This window comes from Cygnus atratus, chromosome 1 (genome assembly GCF_013377495.2).
Source record: "Cygnus atratus isolate AKBS03 ecotype Queensland, Australia chromosome 1, CAtr_DNAZoo_HiC_assembly, whole genome shotgun sequence".
NCBI classification, from domain to species: Eukaryota; Metazoa; Chordata; class Aves; order Anseriformes; family Anatidae; genus Cygnus; species Cygnus atratus.
In genome coordinates, this window is record NC_066362.1 from 86,582,594 (window position 1) to 86,603,475 (window position 20,882).

The 20,882-nt window shown below is 38.3% G+C and overlaps 1 protein-coding gene across 13 annotated transcripts in view; it reads left to right on the forward strand.

Annotated features, from left to right (window-relative positions):
* The window catches only part of DCAF6 (DDB1 and CUL4 associated factor 6), an 83,370-nt gene that overhangs the window by 662 nt on the left and 61,826 nt on the right, over nucleotides 1-20,882 (forward strand). For all 13 annotated transcript variants that reach the window (XM_035540974.2, XM_035540975.2, XM_035540977.2 and 10 more), the window contains exons 2-3: nucleotides 12,038-12,099; nucleotides 17,338-17,430. In XM_035540974.2, coding sequence (XP_035396867.1) covers nucleotides 12,038-12,099; nucleotides 17,338-17,430 — 155 coding nt within the window. The remainder of the gene's footprint in view (nucleotides 1-12,037; nucleotides 12,100-17,337; nucleotides 17,431-20,882) is intronic.

Below are 20,882 nucleotides of genomic sequence, written 5' to 3' on the forward strand. Positions count from 1 at the left end.
TTTTCCCCCTTTTTTGGGGGGTAAACTTGTCAAAACCCTTACGAGCACCAGTACAAAATAAAGCAGGTTATACATCTGTATGCTCTTTTGCAGCCAACAAGAGAGCTCTCACAGCAAGTACACCACTAACAATGCGCTTCAGAGTGTGTTGGCAGATGTTTGCCACACGTCTGATACCTCTATACTGACCCATTCATCTGGGTGATGTTCTTGTACTAAAATATAACATACAGGGAATGCCGGAGGTGCCTGGGAATTGGACGAATACACCTAAGAACTCACTGCCGTTTCTTATTTACTCTGTGTTTGAGTTTCATGTGGACTGGCAATCAGGTGGCACTCTATTTATAGCCTCTTCCAGCCTTCAAAAACAGCTGCTCCGAGAGGGATCTGCACATCGTATCGTACCTTCCCAGGCAGATAGCTCACTCCGGGAATTTATGTCCTTGCAAAACTCTGTCTGGTTTTGCAAGATCTCTAAATAACTGCCCTGAAGCTTGTCAGTTCAGGACAAAGTTCCAAAGGAAAGTCTAGTGCAGATTGGGCACTAAGTGCGTGCCTGGGACGTGTCCTCTGGACCGTTATCATTCCTTAAGAGCGATTTCACCATGTGGTGACAGAAGGAAAAAGTGGGTCTTATCAGTGTATCTGTGTTAGCTATGTTTTCCTCAGCATTTGTGGGCTAATTAGTCTCGATTTCAGACAGTGCTTGTATTTGAAGTCTCCAGAGAAAGCCAAGCTGCTCTAGGAGGCTGTCAGTAGCACTCTGCTTTCATTCACTTGGGGCAGTGGCTTAGCCTAATGCTAGTGGGAAGAATCCTGCTGCTGGGCCATGGGTGGAAGCTGAGCTTCCTGCTACTTCCAGTTGAACATCACAGTGCTTTTATGGTGAAAAACATTGGCAGTAAACCCTAGTATCCAACTTAAATTCTGCCTTGAAACTGGCAAATGAATTTAGGAGGACAAATGTAATTACTCAGAGACGGGCTAGTTTCCCAAGAATCCCAAAATCTTTGCTGCAGTTTTTTTTTTATCATTGTGCAATGTTTCTGTGACTAATGAACACATCGGTTCTGATAGAAGGTGAAGGGTTTGATGTTGCCAAAATGAGGACCCACGTACAAATGAACTGTGGTAATAATTTATCTAGAGGAGTAGCAGCCTGGGTTTATTGCAAGAAGGAAGTGGATCCATAATTCCTTTGAAGTATTTAATGTGACAGCTTTATTTGCTTTTCTGTGAAGGGTCGTGCTGCTAAGGATGGCTCCGTGTAGCTGTGAAGAAGACTGAAGGCTTTTTTTTTTTTTAAATTAACTGGCGTAGTAGGTTATCCACAGAAACTCCATTAGTTTAAAATAGTTTCCAGAGAGTAATCAAGTCCAAGGTTTTCAGAATGATTGTCAGGAATTGTGCTTGGTACAATAAAAGTGAGTTTCAAAATGTAAAGTCTCCATAGCTTCTGGTACTCTTGTTTGCATGGTTTTCTATCATATTCTTTCCTTGCAATATGACATTTTCGAGCTTTCTAGATTTGTTAGACACAGTGCTGTGATGCTGTCTGCTGAGCTTCCCTCCCACCTTGATAAAAAAAAAACTTTCATGTTCTAGGGCAATTTTTGTCAGGGTGTAGCATATCTAATACTATGGCTTTCTCATCCTGTGTTGTAAGATTTAGAAAAGGTTTGAAGTCTATAAATTTAAGAAAAGAAACTACCGATTTTCTTATAGTAAGGCTCGTTTTGGTCAAATTGTGTAAAGCTTCAGCCGCTGTTGCTACAGGGAGAACTGCAAATACGTTATTATATAGGTAGAAAATGGGAGAACTTACTAAACAAACCAAGCGCCATTCACTCCCCCTCTGTCCCAGGATGAACCATCACACAAACCAAAACTAATCACAGATTTAAAGCAAGTTAGTTGCACTGTTCATATGCAGGGATGAAGAACAGGATAGGCCACATCAGCTGGTAGGTGTGTGGTAGCTTTGATATCAGCCGTGTTCCAGCTCGTTAAGTTATGAGTTTATAAACAACTAATAACATAAAACTAGTAGCAGCTTACCGGATCCGCATGGGTAGGATTGGGTGTTGCTGTTGAACGTCTCATTCGTCCTGAAATACGCTGCCCAGGGAGTGAATTTCCTAAAGTACCGTAAGCTCTCATTCTCTCTGTTGCTTTTTCTTGGACCAAACAAAACCAAAAAAACCAAACAAACCACCACCCAAAACAAACAAAAACAAACAAATAAAAAACCCCACCCCAAAACAGCAGAGATGAAAACCTGAATTTTAGGGAAAACAGCTAGAACACGGATGTGTTATTTTCCCCAGCTTTCACTACAGTTGTATTTCAACATGTGGCATCTTAGTCTTTGTAAGTAACACAGAGTAAAAAGGGCCAGGCAGCATTACAGTTACCATCTTTGTAGTTGGAGATGGGCACAGAGTATTTAATCAGCCCTTCATCTTTAATTCTTTGCATAATGCTTTTGATGTTTGGTTATTTTCAGGTGTGCTGTTACATTTCATGTTCTAAACCTCTTGCATTAGTTTTCTTCTCCGGCATCAATTAAAGAGACTGCATCTGTCACAGCTAAAAACCATAATTAAGAGAGGTGTTTTATGCTGCTTTTCCTTCTACATGTCTAGCAAATTAACTGCTGCTTGAAAAAGGAGCTCTGTAAATTTGCCTGGTTGTCCGATCGCAAGGGCTCGAATGACTGCTCTCTTCACGTGAGTCGTTTAGCTTCCTGATGTACATCTTCCACTGCGCCTCGGTGTGTGTGTGCCCAGCAGACCAGCTCTGTATCGATGTGTGCTCGCACACACCAAATGCTTTATGAAGCTGAAGATTTTTGAAAGATGCAGCTGTATTCCCCAGATTTGCTTCATTAGTGATGCTTTCTGAATAACAGAAAATAGTGGAGTCAGAATTGAAGTTGGCAGTATGATGAATGAGTGAGAGGAAAATATTTCTTTGAAACAATACCAAACACCTTTAATGTGCTCAGTCTATTATGTGTATGGCCACTGGATTTTCAGTGGTTGTATAGAGAAGATGTGTAAGAGCATTTACAGGAAAAGAATGCTGCTTTTTAATTGTTAAAACACCATAGAGTAGAGTGAGTAGGTATTGCCTCAAATTGGCTGTGGGTTTTTTTTCTTTTTTTTTTTTTTTCTGTTAGTAAAAAGACTGTACTCGGTGAGCTTACAGATGGGCAATTGAAAGAGTGGTGTGTCACTGAGACCCGTTGGTAACAAATTCGGTTTGGAGGAGTTTAATGAAGAGACCAAGTCTGAAGCAAATTCCCTAGTACAATCTCATTTAAGCTGGTACCAAAGAATAGACAGGCACAATGCATATGTATAAAACCACTTTTTTAAAATGTTGGGGTGATCCTACCCCATAACGATTAATGATTTTTTTTCTAGTTCCAAATAAATCGACTGAGATAATCAAGGCAGCCATTTTAAAGGTTTTAATAGAGTGATTTGTGGAAAGCAGCGTGCTATTGATAAAGCAAAATAAAAAGTGAATCGTCTGGAGAAGGCAACAAATAAAGAGAAGCTGGCTGGCTATAACTCCATACATACCAGAGAACCAAAAAGGGATGTGAGCGAGGAGGCAGGACTGAGGCTGGTTTGGTATTTCTGGTGTCTGAGTGTTGAATGCTCAGTTCTCGTTACGCTCTAACCGGCTGCCTCTTATTACCCCTGTGATTATTTCACTTGTAGGTGAATTGAGCTATGGAAGGGGAGGTGCAGGAGCCAGTTGTGCCTGGAAGTAGTGTTGCCATGTGGCATCGCACAGTGGAAATTTGCCAGCCTCTTTTGCTGCTGCCCAGGGGGTCTTTGTTTGTGGTTGGCGATACCATTGACCTGACCTCACCTCAGTTACGTCTTCCTTGTGTGCTCCTGTGGTTTGATGGTTACGGTTTGTGTTACTGCTTCTGTCTCCTAGTCCCACCAAAACTAGTCCCACCTTGCTCCTACTTAAAGTAGGACTTCTAAAGTGATTGCCAACACCTTATTACATTTGCTGTTAAAAAGAAAATTGGTACACAGGATATGGGATTACTCGCTGCTTTCTGTCGCTTTCTTCTGAAATAAGAGAGTGAGATTGGTAGGAATTCAGCTTCTGTTTTTATGTATTAACATCAATTTGTGGAAAAAATTATTTTCAGTCCTTCAGAAATTCAAGAGGCCTTTTGAGTATTCTGTCACCTTTGCATGACATGGGCTAAACTATTTTACTTTTTAAAAAGGGATTAACCTTTTGTGTAATATATATAAATAATATGTAATATATATAAATAATGTGTAATATATACTGTACTGTAGTCCCAAGACTTAGAATACATATGCAGATATCTGCATATATATATATATATGTCCATTCATATAATCAGTGTTAGGATGCAAATATATTTACTTCATATCCTTTGGAGTCTCAGGCAGCTGGAGACTATAGATCTGTGTGCGCTCTAAATATCTTTTTATTCTTTTATTGCAATATTTTCATTGAATTTACACTGTATGCTTTTAAAGACACTCTTTGTCCAAAAAAATGTATTTGCTTTGTAAGTGACTGCCTGTGTCTTGATCCTGAGTGGTTCAGACAGCTTCATCATTAAGTTGCACCTTGATCTTGTAATAATGAGCCTGGGATACATGAAAGCTGTCTCTTGCTGCAGAAACAAGTCGGGTACTGGATTTGTATTTCAAGATGAGGCAGTGATGTGGGAGATCCCTTTGATATCTTTTTTTTTTTCTTTTCCTTTCTTTCCTTCCCTGCAGTCTTCCTCCAGTTGGATTGTTTCCATTAAGTGCATTAGGGTAAACACTGAGTACATTCGTGTTTAGTCACTTCTAAACTGTTGCACTGCAATACAACGAGTTCTTGTGACTTCGCTTTTGATTCCTGATCTTCTATGCTTTGAATGTCACCAAAATAGTCCAGTAGGGTATAACTGATCATGTATCAAGAACTAGTTGATACTTGAGACCAGCCCTGTCCTGGCAATGCGGAAGAAGATCAGTCCATGTATAAAGTATGCCAGTCTTGAAAGCAAGCTGGATTTTTCGGTAATGAAATGCAAGTCTCAGCTTCTTCTTGTCCATCTTTGAGGCTCAGTGAGTCGCTGAATCAGACGTGTCCCAGATGCTTTGGTATAGGTTGACTCATTAAATATTGAGCATAAATATCATGAGATGGAATCTGAGTAACATCTGTGAATTTTAATATCATTCTTCAGTGATGTGCAAGCTTTCCTCAGGAGAACTGAATGCGTAAATGCTGCTGCTCTCTATTTAGCAGGAGGAAGATGAGGGTCATGCTTCCCTTCCTGCGAACTGAATGTGGTCTGAGCTGTCAGCAATGTTTGTCCAGCCTCTGTTCAACTACTGAAACTTCACCACTCTAGAAAACTATTACACAAAACCAGAAAAATCCCTCCTTTTTTAGGTTACATTGCTTTGAGGTTATTTTTCCAGTAGTTCCCATTATTTACCTTTCCTAGGAAAGGAAGAAAAATTAGGTTCCTTTTTCATTTGTTTTTATTCTAGAAACACTGTTAAGTCTTGAAATCTCTCTTCAGTAAAAATTGACTCACTGGAGTTAAACAACCAGTTAGGCTGGTTGTTTTTGTCATTTACATATAATTTATTGCACCAAGCAACTTTTAAAAGTAAGCTTTTTTTTTTCTCATTAGCTTTTGAATCCCCACTTCTAATCCACTTTACGTCACAGTGTTGCTTGAATAGTCATCTACTAGCAAGACTCTGATTTCTACTTTAGCTCAACTTCTGACGTTGTCTGTTTTTAAACTCTAATCCTGGGCAATTTCCAAGCGCTTACGATTGTAATCTCACAGCGATATGTAGCTCTGTCTGCTATGGATTGTGTATATCTATGTCTACTTCACGTCTTCCCCCAAATATGACAGTTTACAATTCCCATCCTGCCTGGGATTAGACAGCATTTTTTAATTAGGTAAGTTAGTGCAGAATGGTATAAGCTTTAATTCGGTCCCAGCCTGCCCAAATTCTTGGTTTTGCTGAGACATCTTTGTGGGAAAGGCAGACTGCTTTTTTTGCCAGAAGGCACGTCTCTCTAGATATGCCAGTAAGCTCCTATATAATCACTTCCTAATCTGTTTAGAAATGTGGGTTGAGTTAGCTTAGACAACTTTAAATAGGAGACTTTTATTTACCCCAGAACCTTGGTTCAAAACGGGCAAGGGAGTAACCACGTGGTGGTTAGTTGTGCTCGCTGCTGAAGCGGCAGCAGCTGCTGATGGGCACCGAAAGGTGAATGCGAGGACTGGCAGCAGCATTCAGCCTGCTTGGATGTGCTTAAGAGCAGATTCCCCTAACTTTTTCTTTGCTTCCGTTTTCCATGCTCTGGTACTCATCTGAAATGCGTGGAGGTGGCAGAAGCTCGTGGTTCTGCTGCCAGCCATCCTCACTGCTGCGCTGGGTCAGTCATATCCCCATTTCTGCTTCACAGACATCCTCTGCTCCTGCTGCAATACCGAGCTCCTCGTTAGCCTAGGGTGCTACAAGAAGCACTTGAGAAAACGACACCGAGTACCTGATGTGATGAAGTGTGTTTCCTGAAGTTTTGTGAGCAAGGCCCATGTTACTCCCTTCATACCACGTTAATATTGTGGCATGTTAAGACATCCAAACTTGCAATAGCACCGTTTCCTCCAGCTTGCAACATCCTGCACACTGTTGCTTTTTGCCTTCAGTTAGTGGAAACCTCTTGACGAGAAGAAGACAGGGCCCAAGTGCATTTTTCTTTATCTGATGACTATTCAGTTTCATACTGGTATCTGTTTTAGAATTTCGGGTCGTTTATGTGAGAGACGTGTTTTAATGCTTGTGGAGAAAACAGAAAGTGGTTTTGCATTGGGTTAATCATATATCCGGTTCATCACACAAGCTATTTCAGATAGGTTTGTGTTGAGAAAAGTCTGTTGGTACCTGTTATCTTTTTGCCTTTGGCTGTCTGTTGCATAGATACAGCTTCTCTTTGTATTATTGCATAATTTTTTGTCCTCAGCTCTGCAGAAATTAGAAATATTCATCACATAATATACAAATTTCCAATGCCTTTTATCTCACCAAGTAGCTTGTGTATGATCACTGGGTTACTTTAAGTACCTGAATGAATATCAAACCTGCTGAAAACTGCACATTTTCATTTCTCCTGTTGCAGAATCACGCTGATTTATCTTCTGCTCAGCTACAATCTGGTGTGAGAGCAATACAAAAGACTTTGCTATGGACAGCGTGAGTGGGACAGGATAGCTGTCAGAATATGGTGTACTTGTGAATGAAATCCACTTAGTACTTGCCACTGTGGCATGCTCACTCACAAGCCAGTACTTACAATATGCTGATAAATGCCATCTCTAAAACAGGTAGATTTACAGCACACTTGTGCCACTGCGAACACCTTAAAAATTGACATTAATGCAAATGAATTTTATATATTAAGTACCTTTCAAGCATAAAATGTGGTAGATATAAAACAGCAAATAAACAAGATATCCATGACTATTTTCTCTGCTTTAAAGCTTAAATGCTTGTGGCCTTATCAGTGGTGGAGCCCAGTGGAGGCTTATATTCAGAAGCAGATACTTTCAGAATCTGAAATACGTGTAAAAGTCGACTACAGACACTTCTACTGATGCAAACAACTCTCATCTGCGTCATTACCTGAAGTAACTTACTCTTGCAGTTTTGGTAGAAGAAAACCAAAATGGAAGTATTTTTCCAGATGGTTATTAATTACCCTAAAATATATAATGTTACCGAGCTGATTAATTTCAGTGCATCTAATTTTGTGTTTCTTTTGCTATACAATTCTATATCTAAAAGCTCACCAAGAGACTTTATAGGCCTGCTGGATTGTAGATCAGGGCATGTTGTCCTGTCTTATGTAGTTTCAGTCTTAGTGCTAATATGTGAAATTTCTGTGTTTCTTTATACGTGAAGCTTATTCTGAAGTATGTCTTGGGTTTTAAGCACAGGCTTGATTAACACTAAGTCACCTGGTGCTGTGTGTTCTGTAACAAAGCTCTTGCAGATTAAAATGACAAGTAGATATCTTCATAGAAATTAAAATATTTTGTGTTTCCATATACTGTTCAGACCTTTAGGTTTGTTAAATTATCGTTAAAAGCAGAGAAGAATTTAGGTTGTCTGTTTTGAACTTAAATCATAAAGAAGCAGTTGTCCATTGTAACTTGAAAGGTGCTTTTATCAACCTTTTAAAAATTAAGAGTTATCATATTTTTTTTGGCATTTATACAGTAGCACAGAACAATTAGAAAATATAATAGGAGGGCTCGATCAAAGGGCTGTGGGGTCACGCTAATGGATGTGGTTTCTGGCAGTACTGGTAATTCACTCTCTCCTTTGATAAGCTGCGTTCGTTTTGTGTGTCACAATCTGTGTCTGTAAAATGGGGCCACTCTCAGTCAATGCAGCTAATAAATGTTTTTTGAGATTTCAGTTCATGTTCAAGGATTTTAATGTTTCTTGATGAAAGTTAATTTAGTGCTTATTGTTTGTAGTCCTGTTAACTGCATGGGGTAGTTCTGTTTGCTGTGTGGAACATTCAAAGACATTTGCTAAGGAAAATCAGTGTGTTGAGACACAGATCGAAAGTTATCCTCAATCATTGTGCAGAGTTTGACATAGCCCAGCGAGATAACCCGTTTACAAATTACCTGGACTGGCCATCTTTTCGTGAGTTGGCTTTGCCAACACGTAAACTCTACGCTGGAAAATCAAGAGTGGTTCTGAAATGCTCCTGGAGTGCAAGGTAACATGTGCGCTGCATTGGGAACAGACGCTGGCTCTGTTTCAGTTTTAAAGTAGGGCATTTCAAATGTCACAGCAAGCGAGCACCGAGGGACGTGGCCTCGGGAAGAGCCAGCTTGACATAAACGCACGCTCATTTGACAAACAGGATCTATTACTGCTTTTTGGAATAAGGCTTGTCTTCAGTTTCTCACGCTGTGGTAGCGCAGCTTCAGATCAAAGTTTGGTTATATTGCTGTATAGCACAAACACACTTTCAAGTCTAGATCTCCTTCGTGAAATGATCTCAACTTTTTCAATAGGAAATTCTGGAGTACAATTTCAAACATACAAAGATCTTACATGCTTGAAGCGTTAAACTTCGCTGCTGTCACCTGTTCTGAAGTACCACTGACTAAATCACTTACAAAAGAGAGGTACACTTATTCTTGTCAAAATATCAATGTAGAAAGCACCTGACCAGCAATTTGTAAACTGAGGATTGTGGCTGAAATGATGTCATAACTGTTACACGTGGGGAATGTGAGGGACACTGTGGTATTTTAGTATTTCTCCCAGAAGTGAGGCTGGACCTGTGTATACGTGCTCAAACCCCAGAGTTAGGTCATTCTCCAGAGAGGCGTGTGTGGCAAGGCATCTCTTGGTTTGAAGCTGTGTGCAGGGGAGCACCCTGAAGAAATACTGTAAAAGTAAGTGTGCAGTTTCTCTTTTGCCTGCTTTCCCATATGTAAATTCACATGCTGAGTGTCTCAGGGTGGGGCTTCTTCCATGCATAGAATGTGGCCATGGAAATGGCCCTATAGTCTCTAGCTTAAAAAAACTCAAAAACGTAGTGAGGTACTGTATGGAGGGTGGCACTGTTCCTTGAGTCTTCAATAGTGTTTCATGTTTGGTGAAAAAGGGTGGATGGACAAAAACTGAAAGTCTTACTGATGGCTGCACTGAAAGGGATGCTATCCCTTGAAGCTTCAACAGTGCATCAAGTCTGTTGAAAATGGGTGCGAGCAGTGCTAGCTTGAGAGCTTTCCAAATTTAGATGTGTAAACACTTCACACGGAGGTCACCGTTGCCATTTGAAACTTCACAGTGCTTTGTTGGTTGTAAGTTGTTTCTCAATAGGTTCACCTAAAGGGTTTCAAAGGAAACCTCTCGCATGTTCTGCTGTCCAGTGAGGTGGTCTGTGCTGGTCCCTATCATAAACAGGCCTTACTCAAATAGGGGAAATCAGGTATTGAAGCATCCTCTCAGACTTGAATTTTTCATTTTCTGGTGGCACATAGTTGAGGAGAAAAAAAACATTTTCTGGCTTTTACAGAGCCCGTACATAGTGTTGGGGGTAAAAAAAAAAAAAAAAAAAAAGACAAACCAAAATGATAGAGGTCTTAATGCCAGAAAGAAGTACTCTAGGGGCTTTTGTCAAAAGACTATCTGCCCTATCTTGTTAGCTGGAGGGAGAGACAGGAGGGCTGCCTTCAGTGGGAGATGGAGGGAACGGGTAGCCACTGTGTTACGTGAATGAGAATTAAGAATTTGCCAAGTGTCTTGTCACCCTGGAGAGCAGAGCCCTTGCTAAGGGGAATTTGACTTTTAGATAGTATAAGGAATAAGAGTTGTGATGCACCTGGGGTGAAATGGGGATGCAGTCTTATTAATCATTTATTAGCAAGATAAATGGTATTGTGTTTTTAATGGTGAAAATGTGGAAGTTGCAAAAATATTCAGGTGACGAATGAGAGAAAACCCTAGTATTTATTTATGGCTGAAATTTTTAATCAAACCAATAATTTTAAGGAAGTTATTGCTGCAGTACAAGGAAGATTTCACGAACTGCTAACTCAGCTTTTAAAAACAGCAAATGCAGAGATGATTTTTTCAGATCTCTTTCTTCATGTAGTTCTGTTTTTATTTTAGGGAAAAAAACATTTGGGATCTGCTGGTTCCAGTTTTGAGTGATAAGATAAACTAGAAACAATCCATTCTGTTGTCTTATTATTGAGTTGAGTACTTTATCACGTAGAAAGGCTTTGGGAAGCAACACATTTTAACGTTTCTTCAGTGCCCCTTACTTGCGTTTTGTTTCTGTACTATCTCTGTTGAATGCTCATTGCACCACCTGATTTATCTGTAGCTAACAGCCCACCAACATTACAGAGAGGGTGTTGGAAAGAAGTTTAACTCTACCTCTTCTTTAACTCATACCTCATGCTCCCGGTCAGGTGCTTGGGATTGAGGGACCAGGCACAGATATCAGGTGGTCTTTTCCAGTTCAGGATTGTATCTGGGGCAAGTAAAAGACACAATGAGGAAAAGAGTAGGTAGAGGAGAAATTACGGCCCCAAATTTCTGCTGGAGTGCCGGAGGCAACAACACTGGGCGCTGAGATGGGCTCTCCTTGGAGCTGGACCAAAACAAGTCATGAGATGTAGGGTCTTCAGGTGCAGGGAGTTTCTCTCCCTGTCTCCTTAGTTTCCTCGAAGGAAAGTTAATTTTGAATGAATTCAGTAGGTTTGGTATTCAAAAACAGTACAGCCTAGCATCTTACCTAGAGGTTTGTTCTCAGAGCTATACAAATACAGGAAAAAATAAGATAACATCCTTTGAGCTTAAGAGGCTTTAGGATTTTAGTAAAAAGATCGGGCTTATCAGTATTTTCCTTTTCTAAAAGTCTTTTCCCAGGATTATTAAGTTCATTGTAACCTGTTTTCACGAAACAAAAGCACTCTAACCTAATATCTCCAATTTTCATTTAATTTAAGCACCCAGGTTAGGAAGAGGTCATGTTGTTTTCAATACACTGTTTTACTTGCTGCTTGAGACCTAAACACGTTCTCCTTCGTATGCCTTATAAGATACGTCATACTTCTAAAACTGTTATGCTTGCTGTCTTCAGCTAAGTTGACCAAAAAACCCACAGGGTTATTTTCAGCATTCTAGCTATTATTTTCAGGAGAAGTGTCAACCTGTGAACCGTGCATGTCACCATTTCTACACTCTTCTCAAAGGCGATGGAAAAGCTAGCAAATGTGATGCTTGTCCTAACGTTTATGAAATGAGAATGAAACGAATTCTTTCAAGACTTAGATTTATATTCCAGTCCTTTGTTGTTCAGGTTTTTACCCGTTAGTGCCCATTGGTAGGGTCTTAATTAGTTTCCTCAGTGTTACTGTTTTAATAGAGTACGTAATTAGTATTTTTCTTCACAGGGAGAAGAGAATTTATCCAAAGATTAAAACTTGAAGCAACCTTGAATGTGCATGATGGATGTGTAAGTGACTTGTTGCTTTTTTTCTTTGTTTGTTAAAAGATGTTAAATTATGACTTCGTTACCACAATAATAGTTCCTTGACTTGGGAATGCAAATTCCGTGTATTAAAGCTGAGCTGGAAACCTCTGTGTATTGAGACCTACATATGAATTCTGTAGGTATTTGTTTCTTCTTAAGCATTTGCCAATTTATCTTTGAAGAAAAACAAAATCCCATTTCTATACTTTAATACCCATCCTGCTATGGAATGAGTTAAGCATATGTTTTCCTGACATAGGAGTTTATCTTTTCAGTTAGAACTAACCTTAAACTTTAGAGTGGAATCTGTAGCAATTTTTGTGCTATGTTGATGTGTGGTTTTTTTTGTTGTTGTTTGTTTTGTTCGTTTTTGTTTTTTACTTAAATCTCTATTAGTGTTTTAAGTGATTTGTTTTCCACACTTAAAAAGCAAATGATTAAGTGCTGCACATTTATTTAAAGAGACAAAGAAAAAAATAAGCCTCCCTTGAAAGGCAAAAACGTAGCTAGAAATATTGCTTATTTAAATACTTAATTTCTGAAAGTGCTACGAATATTATAAACCATATTCTTTTAAAAAAAAAAAAAGTCAAACTAGGCACACGGCAGAGAGATTCGTTTTAACATCCAGTGGCTGCATGCTCTAGCAGAAACACTGTTTCTCATTTATCAGTGTCAGAAAACAAGCTGGGAATACTTGCCTACATACAGAATTACTGGTGTAATGAATACCCTTAGCTCTATCCTCTGAACAAAGAAATTACAGCTATTGTGGTAGAATTCTTTGCTATATTACCTTTGACAAATGGAGCAGAAATTCAGGATTGTTAAAGCATTGTCTTTGTTGTAGAAAATATCAGAAAAGTGAAGGGTATAAAACGTGAAAACACAAGTGTAAATTTATTTAAAATGTTGTTCAAATGTAAAATTTCTTTATATTTTAAATTAAATAGTGTTACAATTCTTAACCTCAGTCACTAGTAATTTTAAAGAACATGTTAAATAAAATCTCACCTTCTGGTTGGAGTTCAGAAGTAGGTTCTTAACTTATGTGTATTTTTGAGAGATGCAAAAGACTGGGACAGGCAAGGATTAGAATTGCTGTACCTAAAAAGTATGCTACTCTTGCTGTACTGACTGCTGTTGTAACCTTAATGTTCTGCTGCAGGTGATGCTGGCTTAAATACCAAATGCATTAATTTCTCTCCCTCCCCTCCTGACCAGAAATGTTTTATAATGACACTATGTAGAAAGTTACTTACCAGTTTTTGTATTTAAGATTGTAGCAGTGATTTTTATTTTGAAGATTCTTTTCTAGTAGTTTTTCATCTCAAATGTACTCCTCAAAATGCTTTTCCTGAAGTGTTGTTTAGTTTGGTTGTTGTTGTTTTCTTTGCTTCCTTGTAAAAATAGCCATTTGCCCCTATAAAACGGGGAAAACAGTAATACTTTGCTACTTGTAAAAAAAAAATAAAATAAAATAAAAAATTGAGTGACTAATCTGTATTTTAGTTAAGTACCTTGGTGTCATGCAACAGAAATTTCAAATTTGGTGGTGTCTGGATCTACGTGGTGGATATGTATTTGAAAATGCAGTTTGAGTTTATTATGTTAGCTTTTAACATATGCTTTATAACACGTGCCAAACTTAATTATTTTTCTGGGTGGAAAGTGTTTTAATTCTGAATTTATAGCATTATATACAGGTGTTTAAGATATGTTACAATTTGAAAAAATTAGAAGTTAAATTTACAAAGCACTCAGTATAGTATAACTTACAAACCATTCAATATAATTTCTTACTACTTGCTTTAAGAAAAACCTGCAAAATAAAAGTAAATGCAGAAGTAAAGTAACAGCTGCAATACATGTTCTTGCAGCATTAATATTGCCATAGCACCTTTTTGTTTGGGATACGAGTATTTCTATCTCAGAGTTTAGGTCCTTTAGTCTTTGAAACAGTGCAGTTTTCCACTCCTCTCATCTCTTACATTTGTTCTTTAACTTCACTTGAACAGACCTCTAGCAGTAATAGGTGAAGTAATTGAATTAGTCTACCTAGCCACCTATGTCTGCTGGGAACCTTATCACCCTTCCAGGGTGTAAATTTGCCTCTTTCAACGCGATTCACATTTTCTGAGTGAGGTCATATGTCCCCCAGAAGTTGCTGTTTCTGGGGTTATGTCTAAAGGGAGCTTATGTGGTGAGGAGCTCAGCTGCAAATGTGTAAAACTAGGTGAGATGCTTTCTGTATGAGGCGGCCAAATCTGACGGAGAAATGTTGAGAGTCAGTTTAGACCAGCAGCAACAAAGGGTGAGGAAAGCAGAGAAAACAGTAACTTTAAAACATATTGAATGGGAAAAAATAAATGTAGATAGATGGTGGATCCTTTGATATGAGGAAATACTACATTTTAAATTAGAGAGAAGAGGATCACCTGAAAGAGTAATTTCTCATTTCTAAGCATATTCAGTTCAGTATCAAATGTTAGTTGTCAATCTCTTTCAGCACAGCATTTCTGAGCAAGTCGCTTTTAAACGTGATCCTTAAAGCTATGCTTAAATGACTTTAGGAAGTATATTTAACATGTGGTTAGAATATGTAGTTTTCACTTCTTCCTCCATAGTTAACAAGTAATGCCTTTTCACCCCTTTCTTTGGTTGGGAGATCTTTCTGATTTCTGGGTCTCTATAGACATTCTTACTTTCTTATTTCCTTTTTCCTTTTCCTATGCTGTTGATCTATCCTGCTTACAGAAGAAGGATAGGAGTGAGGAGTTTGCTTTTTCAGTCTCAAGGATTGGCTGCACTGCCTCTTGCATTGTCTTTGAGGAAAACCCAAAGATAGTAAACTTACTTCTTAACTATTCGATTAATGAATTAAAAGTGCTTGCTGCTTCCTTTCAAGGCTAGTCAAGAAGCAAACAAAATTAGATACAGATGATAGCGTGGAATACCTAATAGAAACAAACAAACAAACAAACAAAACACTAATTACACACCCTCTGACTTTTTCATCTTATTGGTAATTTTCTGTCATTTGTGTTTGCCATATCCCCTGCTTTGGCCCTAGCAGGAAGAATTTCTAACTCTTTGTGTAGTAACTGTAATGTTATGCTTTTAGTTTGGCATTGAGTGGCCTGAAGGTAATAGATATGTAGCTTTTCTACACTGTTTGGAGATACAAACCAGTTTTCTAGCTAGTTCTCATTTACGATGTATTTTACTAGTGAGTTTTCTACCTTAGAATGGGACATGAGGACTTTTTTTTTTTTAATCTGCCCTCATTGACCATCTGGTTTCAGTGTCCATATACATATTTATTGGGGTTATTATTCACTGTCGGTCAATAGGATCTACTGAACACTGAAAAGTGTTCTGTATTAACTGGTCAGTTATTGGAAGGGAGTGCTCACAGGGGGTAGGGGAAGGAGTCAAGATCATTCCACTGAAAGGCTTCAGTGATTTTACCAGTAATTCTGACAAGGTGTTCTGGTACAGATTAAAAAGGCAGTATGGTTTGCAGACTTCTAGCACAGATTTGGTTAAGTTATCTCACTTAACGTTTTTTTCTGAACCAAGTTTGCCTTGGGTAGGGAATGCTGAAATTGCTCAACCCTGAATGAAATCAGAATTTAGAAGGAAAATATTGATGTCTTGTTTAGGCTTGTGGAACTGCAACTCAGATAATTGTCGTGCCTCCCATTTGCATCTTCCTATATTCTCTTTGCTTTCCTTTCCATCTTTTTTTTTTTTTTGGGGGGGGGGGACACATCTCCCCTCATTTGCTTAATTAGGCACTTATGATCACCCTAGTCATTCTTTTTCATAACTTCTCATTTCAAATGGACATTAGTAGAAATTGAGAATATGGGAGTGGGATGTAAACCAAAACTGCAGTGTGGATGCAGATCTGCTGTGCTTGGATTTATACGCTGACAGAATGATGTTTGCTTTTCTGTTCATTTCTTAATGGTTCTTAACATTGACTGCTGCTGTGCATTGTGCCAAGCCTGCTATAGACATATCTGTTGTAACGCTAAGGTCTCTTTTCTTCTTTTTTTTTGAGTGCCTATTAGAGTTAATGTAAAGCTCCCCCATGAATATGTCAAGTTCTGGTAATTCCTTTTGCTTGCCCATGTGCCCACATGATCCATCCATGTGAGCACCTAATTCTCATTTTGCAACTTTGCTTAATTAAGGACCCCAGCTAAGCTTCTGCTTAAAATAGTAACTAAAACGGGTATTTCTATTTTAAGCAAAAAGATTTTTGTCTTTCGGGCTCAGATTAAGAATGAGACATTCGAATGAAAAAGGAAGCATAAGAAAAGGACGTAGAAAAAGTGGAGGGTGGTTTGACTGATGATATAGTCCACTCTGACACATCACAGTACAAGAGTTATCCTGCTGACAGGAAAGAGCCAGCGGAAAGCGTTGATGGCTGCTGTTTGACAGCTAAAGCTATTTTAGAGGCTATTTGAGATAAGAACGGCCATGCACTCAGTCTCTGGTGCTTACGCATGAGCTGCTGCTTGAAGGCAAACCTGCCCACTCTAAGGATACTTTTTGAGCTTCCTGGATTTTGAGTGCATTTACAGCTTTGTTTCATTAACACAGTATTAAATGCAGTCTCGTGAAAAGGAAAATTGGTTGGGAAATATATTGTAAATTTTTCCCCAAATGATCTGCACCTTATTGGAGGATTTGGCTTTCCCAGCACGCTCACACGCCTCAGAGGGGGATCTGGGGTGGATTCTACATTGCTTTTCACAAGATCCCTGGGAAGGTGTGGTGACCAAGAAGCAATGGATGCTCAGAATTTGGATGATGTGAAGATATAATGATGAGAGTGTTTTGATGTCCTCTAGTTCAAATTCAGAGAAATGTGTGGAGTATATTTGCTACATGAAAACACTTGAATATGTAAAATTGTGGGACATGAGGCCTTTGTGTGAAGGTTTAATTTTCCTGATGGACTCTTCAGGAGCAAAGGGTGCAACTGAGTTGCAAATGGAGAGGCCGTAGGTAAAGCAGGTGATTCCCTTATCAGTTTATTTTAAAAGTACTTTTTGTGTGTGCTAGCTGCTTAGAAATGAAATCATTTAAATTGCATTAGTTAACTCCTTTTCTTTGTGGTGTTGAATAAGTATATTATTTTGATGTTTTAATATTCTGAAAATTGTAATGCAAGTCTAAACAGATTTTTGTTAATTCATGCAGGTGAATACAATTTGCTGGAATGATACAGGAGAATATATTTTATCTGGTTCTGATGATACCAATCTGGTAATTAGTAATCCTTACAGCAGAAAGGTAGGTTTGTTTCTGAATACTTATAGTTTTCAAATATGTTTTAAGTTGTTATTTTTCAACAGCAATTAATTATTATCTGACAAAGATAATATCAGGCACTTTATAGTGTTTTATAAATGAGAATAAAACTTCACGGTGCTTAAAAAACTTAGTATTCTAATCCCTTGTGACTTTGGTATTATCCTATTTTACGGTAGGTGGTCTGACACAAAAGGAACAAGGTCTCACAACAGATTAGTGTCAAAATTAGCAATAGTATTCAGTAATTGTGAAACGTTTTAGTCAGATGACTTGTCTTCATTTTAGCTTTAAAATATTATACTAGCTTCTGCTGTGTAATATACCAAGTTGTCTTTTTGTGTAACATTGTTGAAATGAAGTGTCAACCTTTATTAAAAAGTTATTACCATTTGAAACGACATTGCTTTGTGTGTACGCGTATGTGGATGGAGAAAAATTTGTGCTGAAGTAGGGGAAACAGGTTTGTGAAGGTAAGTGCTGTAAAAACCTCTGCTTTTCCACTTCTGCACTGACAAGAGTTAAGATCCAGTCAAGTGACTTCCAGTAATATCAGCTACTTGTGTCCATCACATAGTAGCAATGTTCCATACTTTGCTCTTGAAGGAACTGCAGGTAGTTTGCAGGAACAGATACTCTGCACGTATCCTTCAGTCCTGGGGATCCTATGCAGCAGTGTTCAGGTGAAGTCTGCTCTTTCATGCTTGCTCAGAACCAAACTCAGAACTTTTTGAGAAATAAACCCAGAAGAGGCGCTGAGAAATTAAATATAGAGGGAGAACCAAAATGTGTGGTTGGTATGATGGAAGAAAGTTTTAATAGGAGGTTATGGAGGCAGCAATGCAGAGCTGTGATGGAAAAACAGTAGTGATTTGGAGTGATGCCTACAGGTAAGGCCCTTTTCCTTACTTCCCCAAATGAACCATAGCTTCCAAACTTGATCTCGTCATTTCAACTGTTGGTGCCAATCTGACAAAGTCCAGATCAGTGTCATTAGACCAGGGAAGAAGAGGTGTCAGAGACAATTAGGAAGAGGATGAAGGATATAATTCAGAGTGAATGTTATCGGAGGGACTTTAATATATCACTGTCTGGCAACTGTTTAATTATCTTATTATGTAATAATATTCTAACACTTTAATATATGCAGCAACTTAAACTTCATGCTTCCATGTGAAGATTTTGTCCCCCTCCCCCCACATTGTGTACTACTGCACCACTTAAGAGAAATGAGAAATGTAGGAGATTTTTCGTTTTCCTGTTTTTAATTCAGCAGAGTTATTTTGCTTTTAAGTGCATTTTGCATAACAGCAGAGCAGATAGATTTTCCATATATGCAAATGCAATTATAAAACAGCAGGTACTAGCAAAAAGACCTAATAACCAGTGTTCTTCCTGAAATGTAGTAGAGGTATGATTTTTATTACTATTATAGTCATTTTATTTTTAAATGACTGTTACAATTGTGTTAGCTTATTTTCTCTGGCGTAAATAACAGAATCAATAGGGAACAAATTGGAGTTGGTACCAGAACTCTGCTGTAATTCTGTCATTTTGGCTGATATCATTACCACCGTATTTTCTGCTATGAGCTAGCTGGATTAGGTGAAATAGACTTCAGCCATCAATATCGTCTTCTGTGTTAGTAAAATATTCTGTTTAATAAGGAAGCATTTATTCTTGTTTACTTGTCATTTGCACCAGTGTTGAGTACATAAGTCTAGTTTTTGTTGTGTATGGTCACATAGAGGTATTAATTGTTAGTACGTGCCTCAAAAGGAGAAATTTTCCAAATAATATTTCTCAAGTTTGAATAGGTTTTATATTTGTGTTGTTTGTGCATCTGAGGAGGAATGTATTACTGTGATTTCTAATAGTAATTGCAAGTCTAAATCAAAAGAGAAGTGCTTTGTTATACCTTGAGATGGCTGAGAATAATTCCTTTTGTGGATCCTTTCTTTCCCATTTGATTTCACTCTACCCACTATAGCCTACTTACCTCCATCAAAATAAATGTTTTAGGCATCTCAATGTATGTCCCAACCCTGTCCCTGTGGGGTGTCTCCCCCCACCCAGAAAAAAAAAAAAAAAAGAAAAAAAAAAGAATTGGCTGGAGCTAAAGCTCTTTATGCCACAAGTACAGAAAGATGGGAATTTGTGTATTTACATCAGGTTGAGCGCTCAGTTTTCAAAGCCTTTAAATGTGGCCCAAGACTTCTCTCAGTCCTGTGTTTACACAGGACTCTTACCTGTAGTTACTCAGGATTTTTGAATCTGTAGCCTGGTTTGCCTTCAGAGAGGGAAAGGGTCCAGCTTGTGAGAAAGTGTTTTAGAGGCTTTGGAGTGTGCGTAGTGGGACTGGGAGTTTACATCTTTTCCAGAGTTCGAATTACTACTTTTCACCTGAGGATGAGGGGCTTTGAAAGGCACAAAGAAAATACTGTTGAAGTGGCTGGATTGTAAATGATTCTGTGCTAAATATCTTGAATGGGATCTCTAGCTACATCCTGGAAGACTTAGGAAACCACTGATATTTGACATGCATTTGTTTCAACAGGCCTCTTTTCAAAAAGTGAGCTAAAGTGGAAGATAAGTAAAACCACTTTTTTAAAAAACTTTTTTTTTTTTTGATGGGACTTTAAGACTTCTGTTTTGTTCATTATGGTAAAAAGGAAAATAAAGTCACCATAAAGAGTTTCCACCTGGGTATGGAAATTAAACATTTCAAGTTTAAAAAAGACAGCCTGGTAGCTACCACAAGTTCTAAAAGTGCATGATCAAACAGGCAATTTCATAGCTTAGTCCTTTTATAAGAAAAAGGCCAAACAGCAACATGGTGGGAAAAAACAAGAACAACAAAAAAACACAACTACAAAGAACAACTTTTTACTTCTTCATTTACTTTGCCAAAACGTGCTCATATTGTGTAGTGTTTCTTGGAGCAAAATATGTGTTGTTAGGGAAGTAGTAAGCCTCTGGGATTGCTACATAAATAAGTAATCATGTCCCTAAGATGTACTCTTTGCTCTTAAGAGATGCAATTTGAAATCTTGAATTTGTTGCCTCTTCAATTGATTTTCTGTGTAATGTATTACTTAAGCAATTGCAAAAGTTGTGAAGATATCTGAATTATAGCTAATCAAGCCTTGAAACATGTTTAATTTTTTTTTGTTAATCTTTCCCCCTGTTTTTACTTGGTTGTTAATTGTTGGTAGCCTATTGTACATTGGTAGTAAAATGCCCCAATGGAGTAAGACAGTGGCATTTACACTGTGTAGCTAATGCTAGGCTTTTGGGGATTGGCTGTCTGCATTTAATTTTCTCATCTGTTTTACAGCCAAAGGACAAGCAACTTTTTTGTAACAGGTGCCTCTCTTTTTCCCCGCCTCCAAGGCGGTGTAATAACCAGAGCAGAAAGGGATGTATAGTTCAAG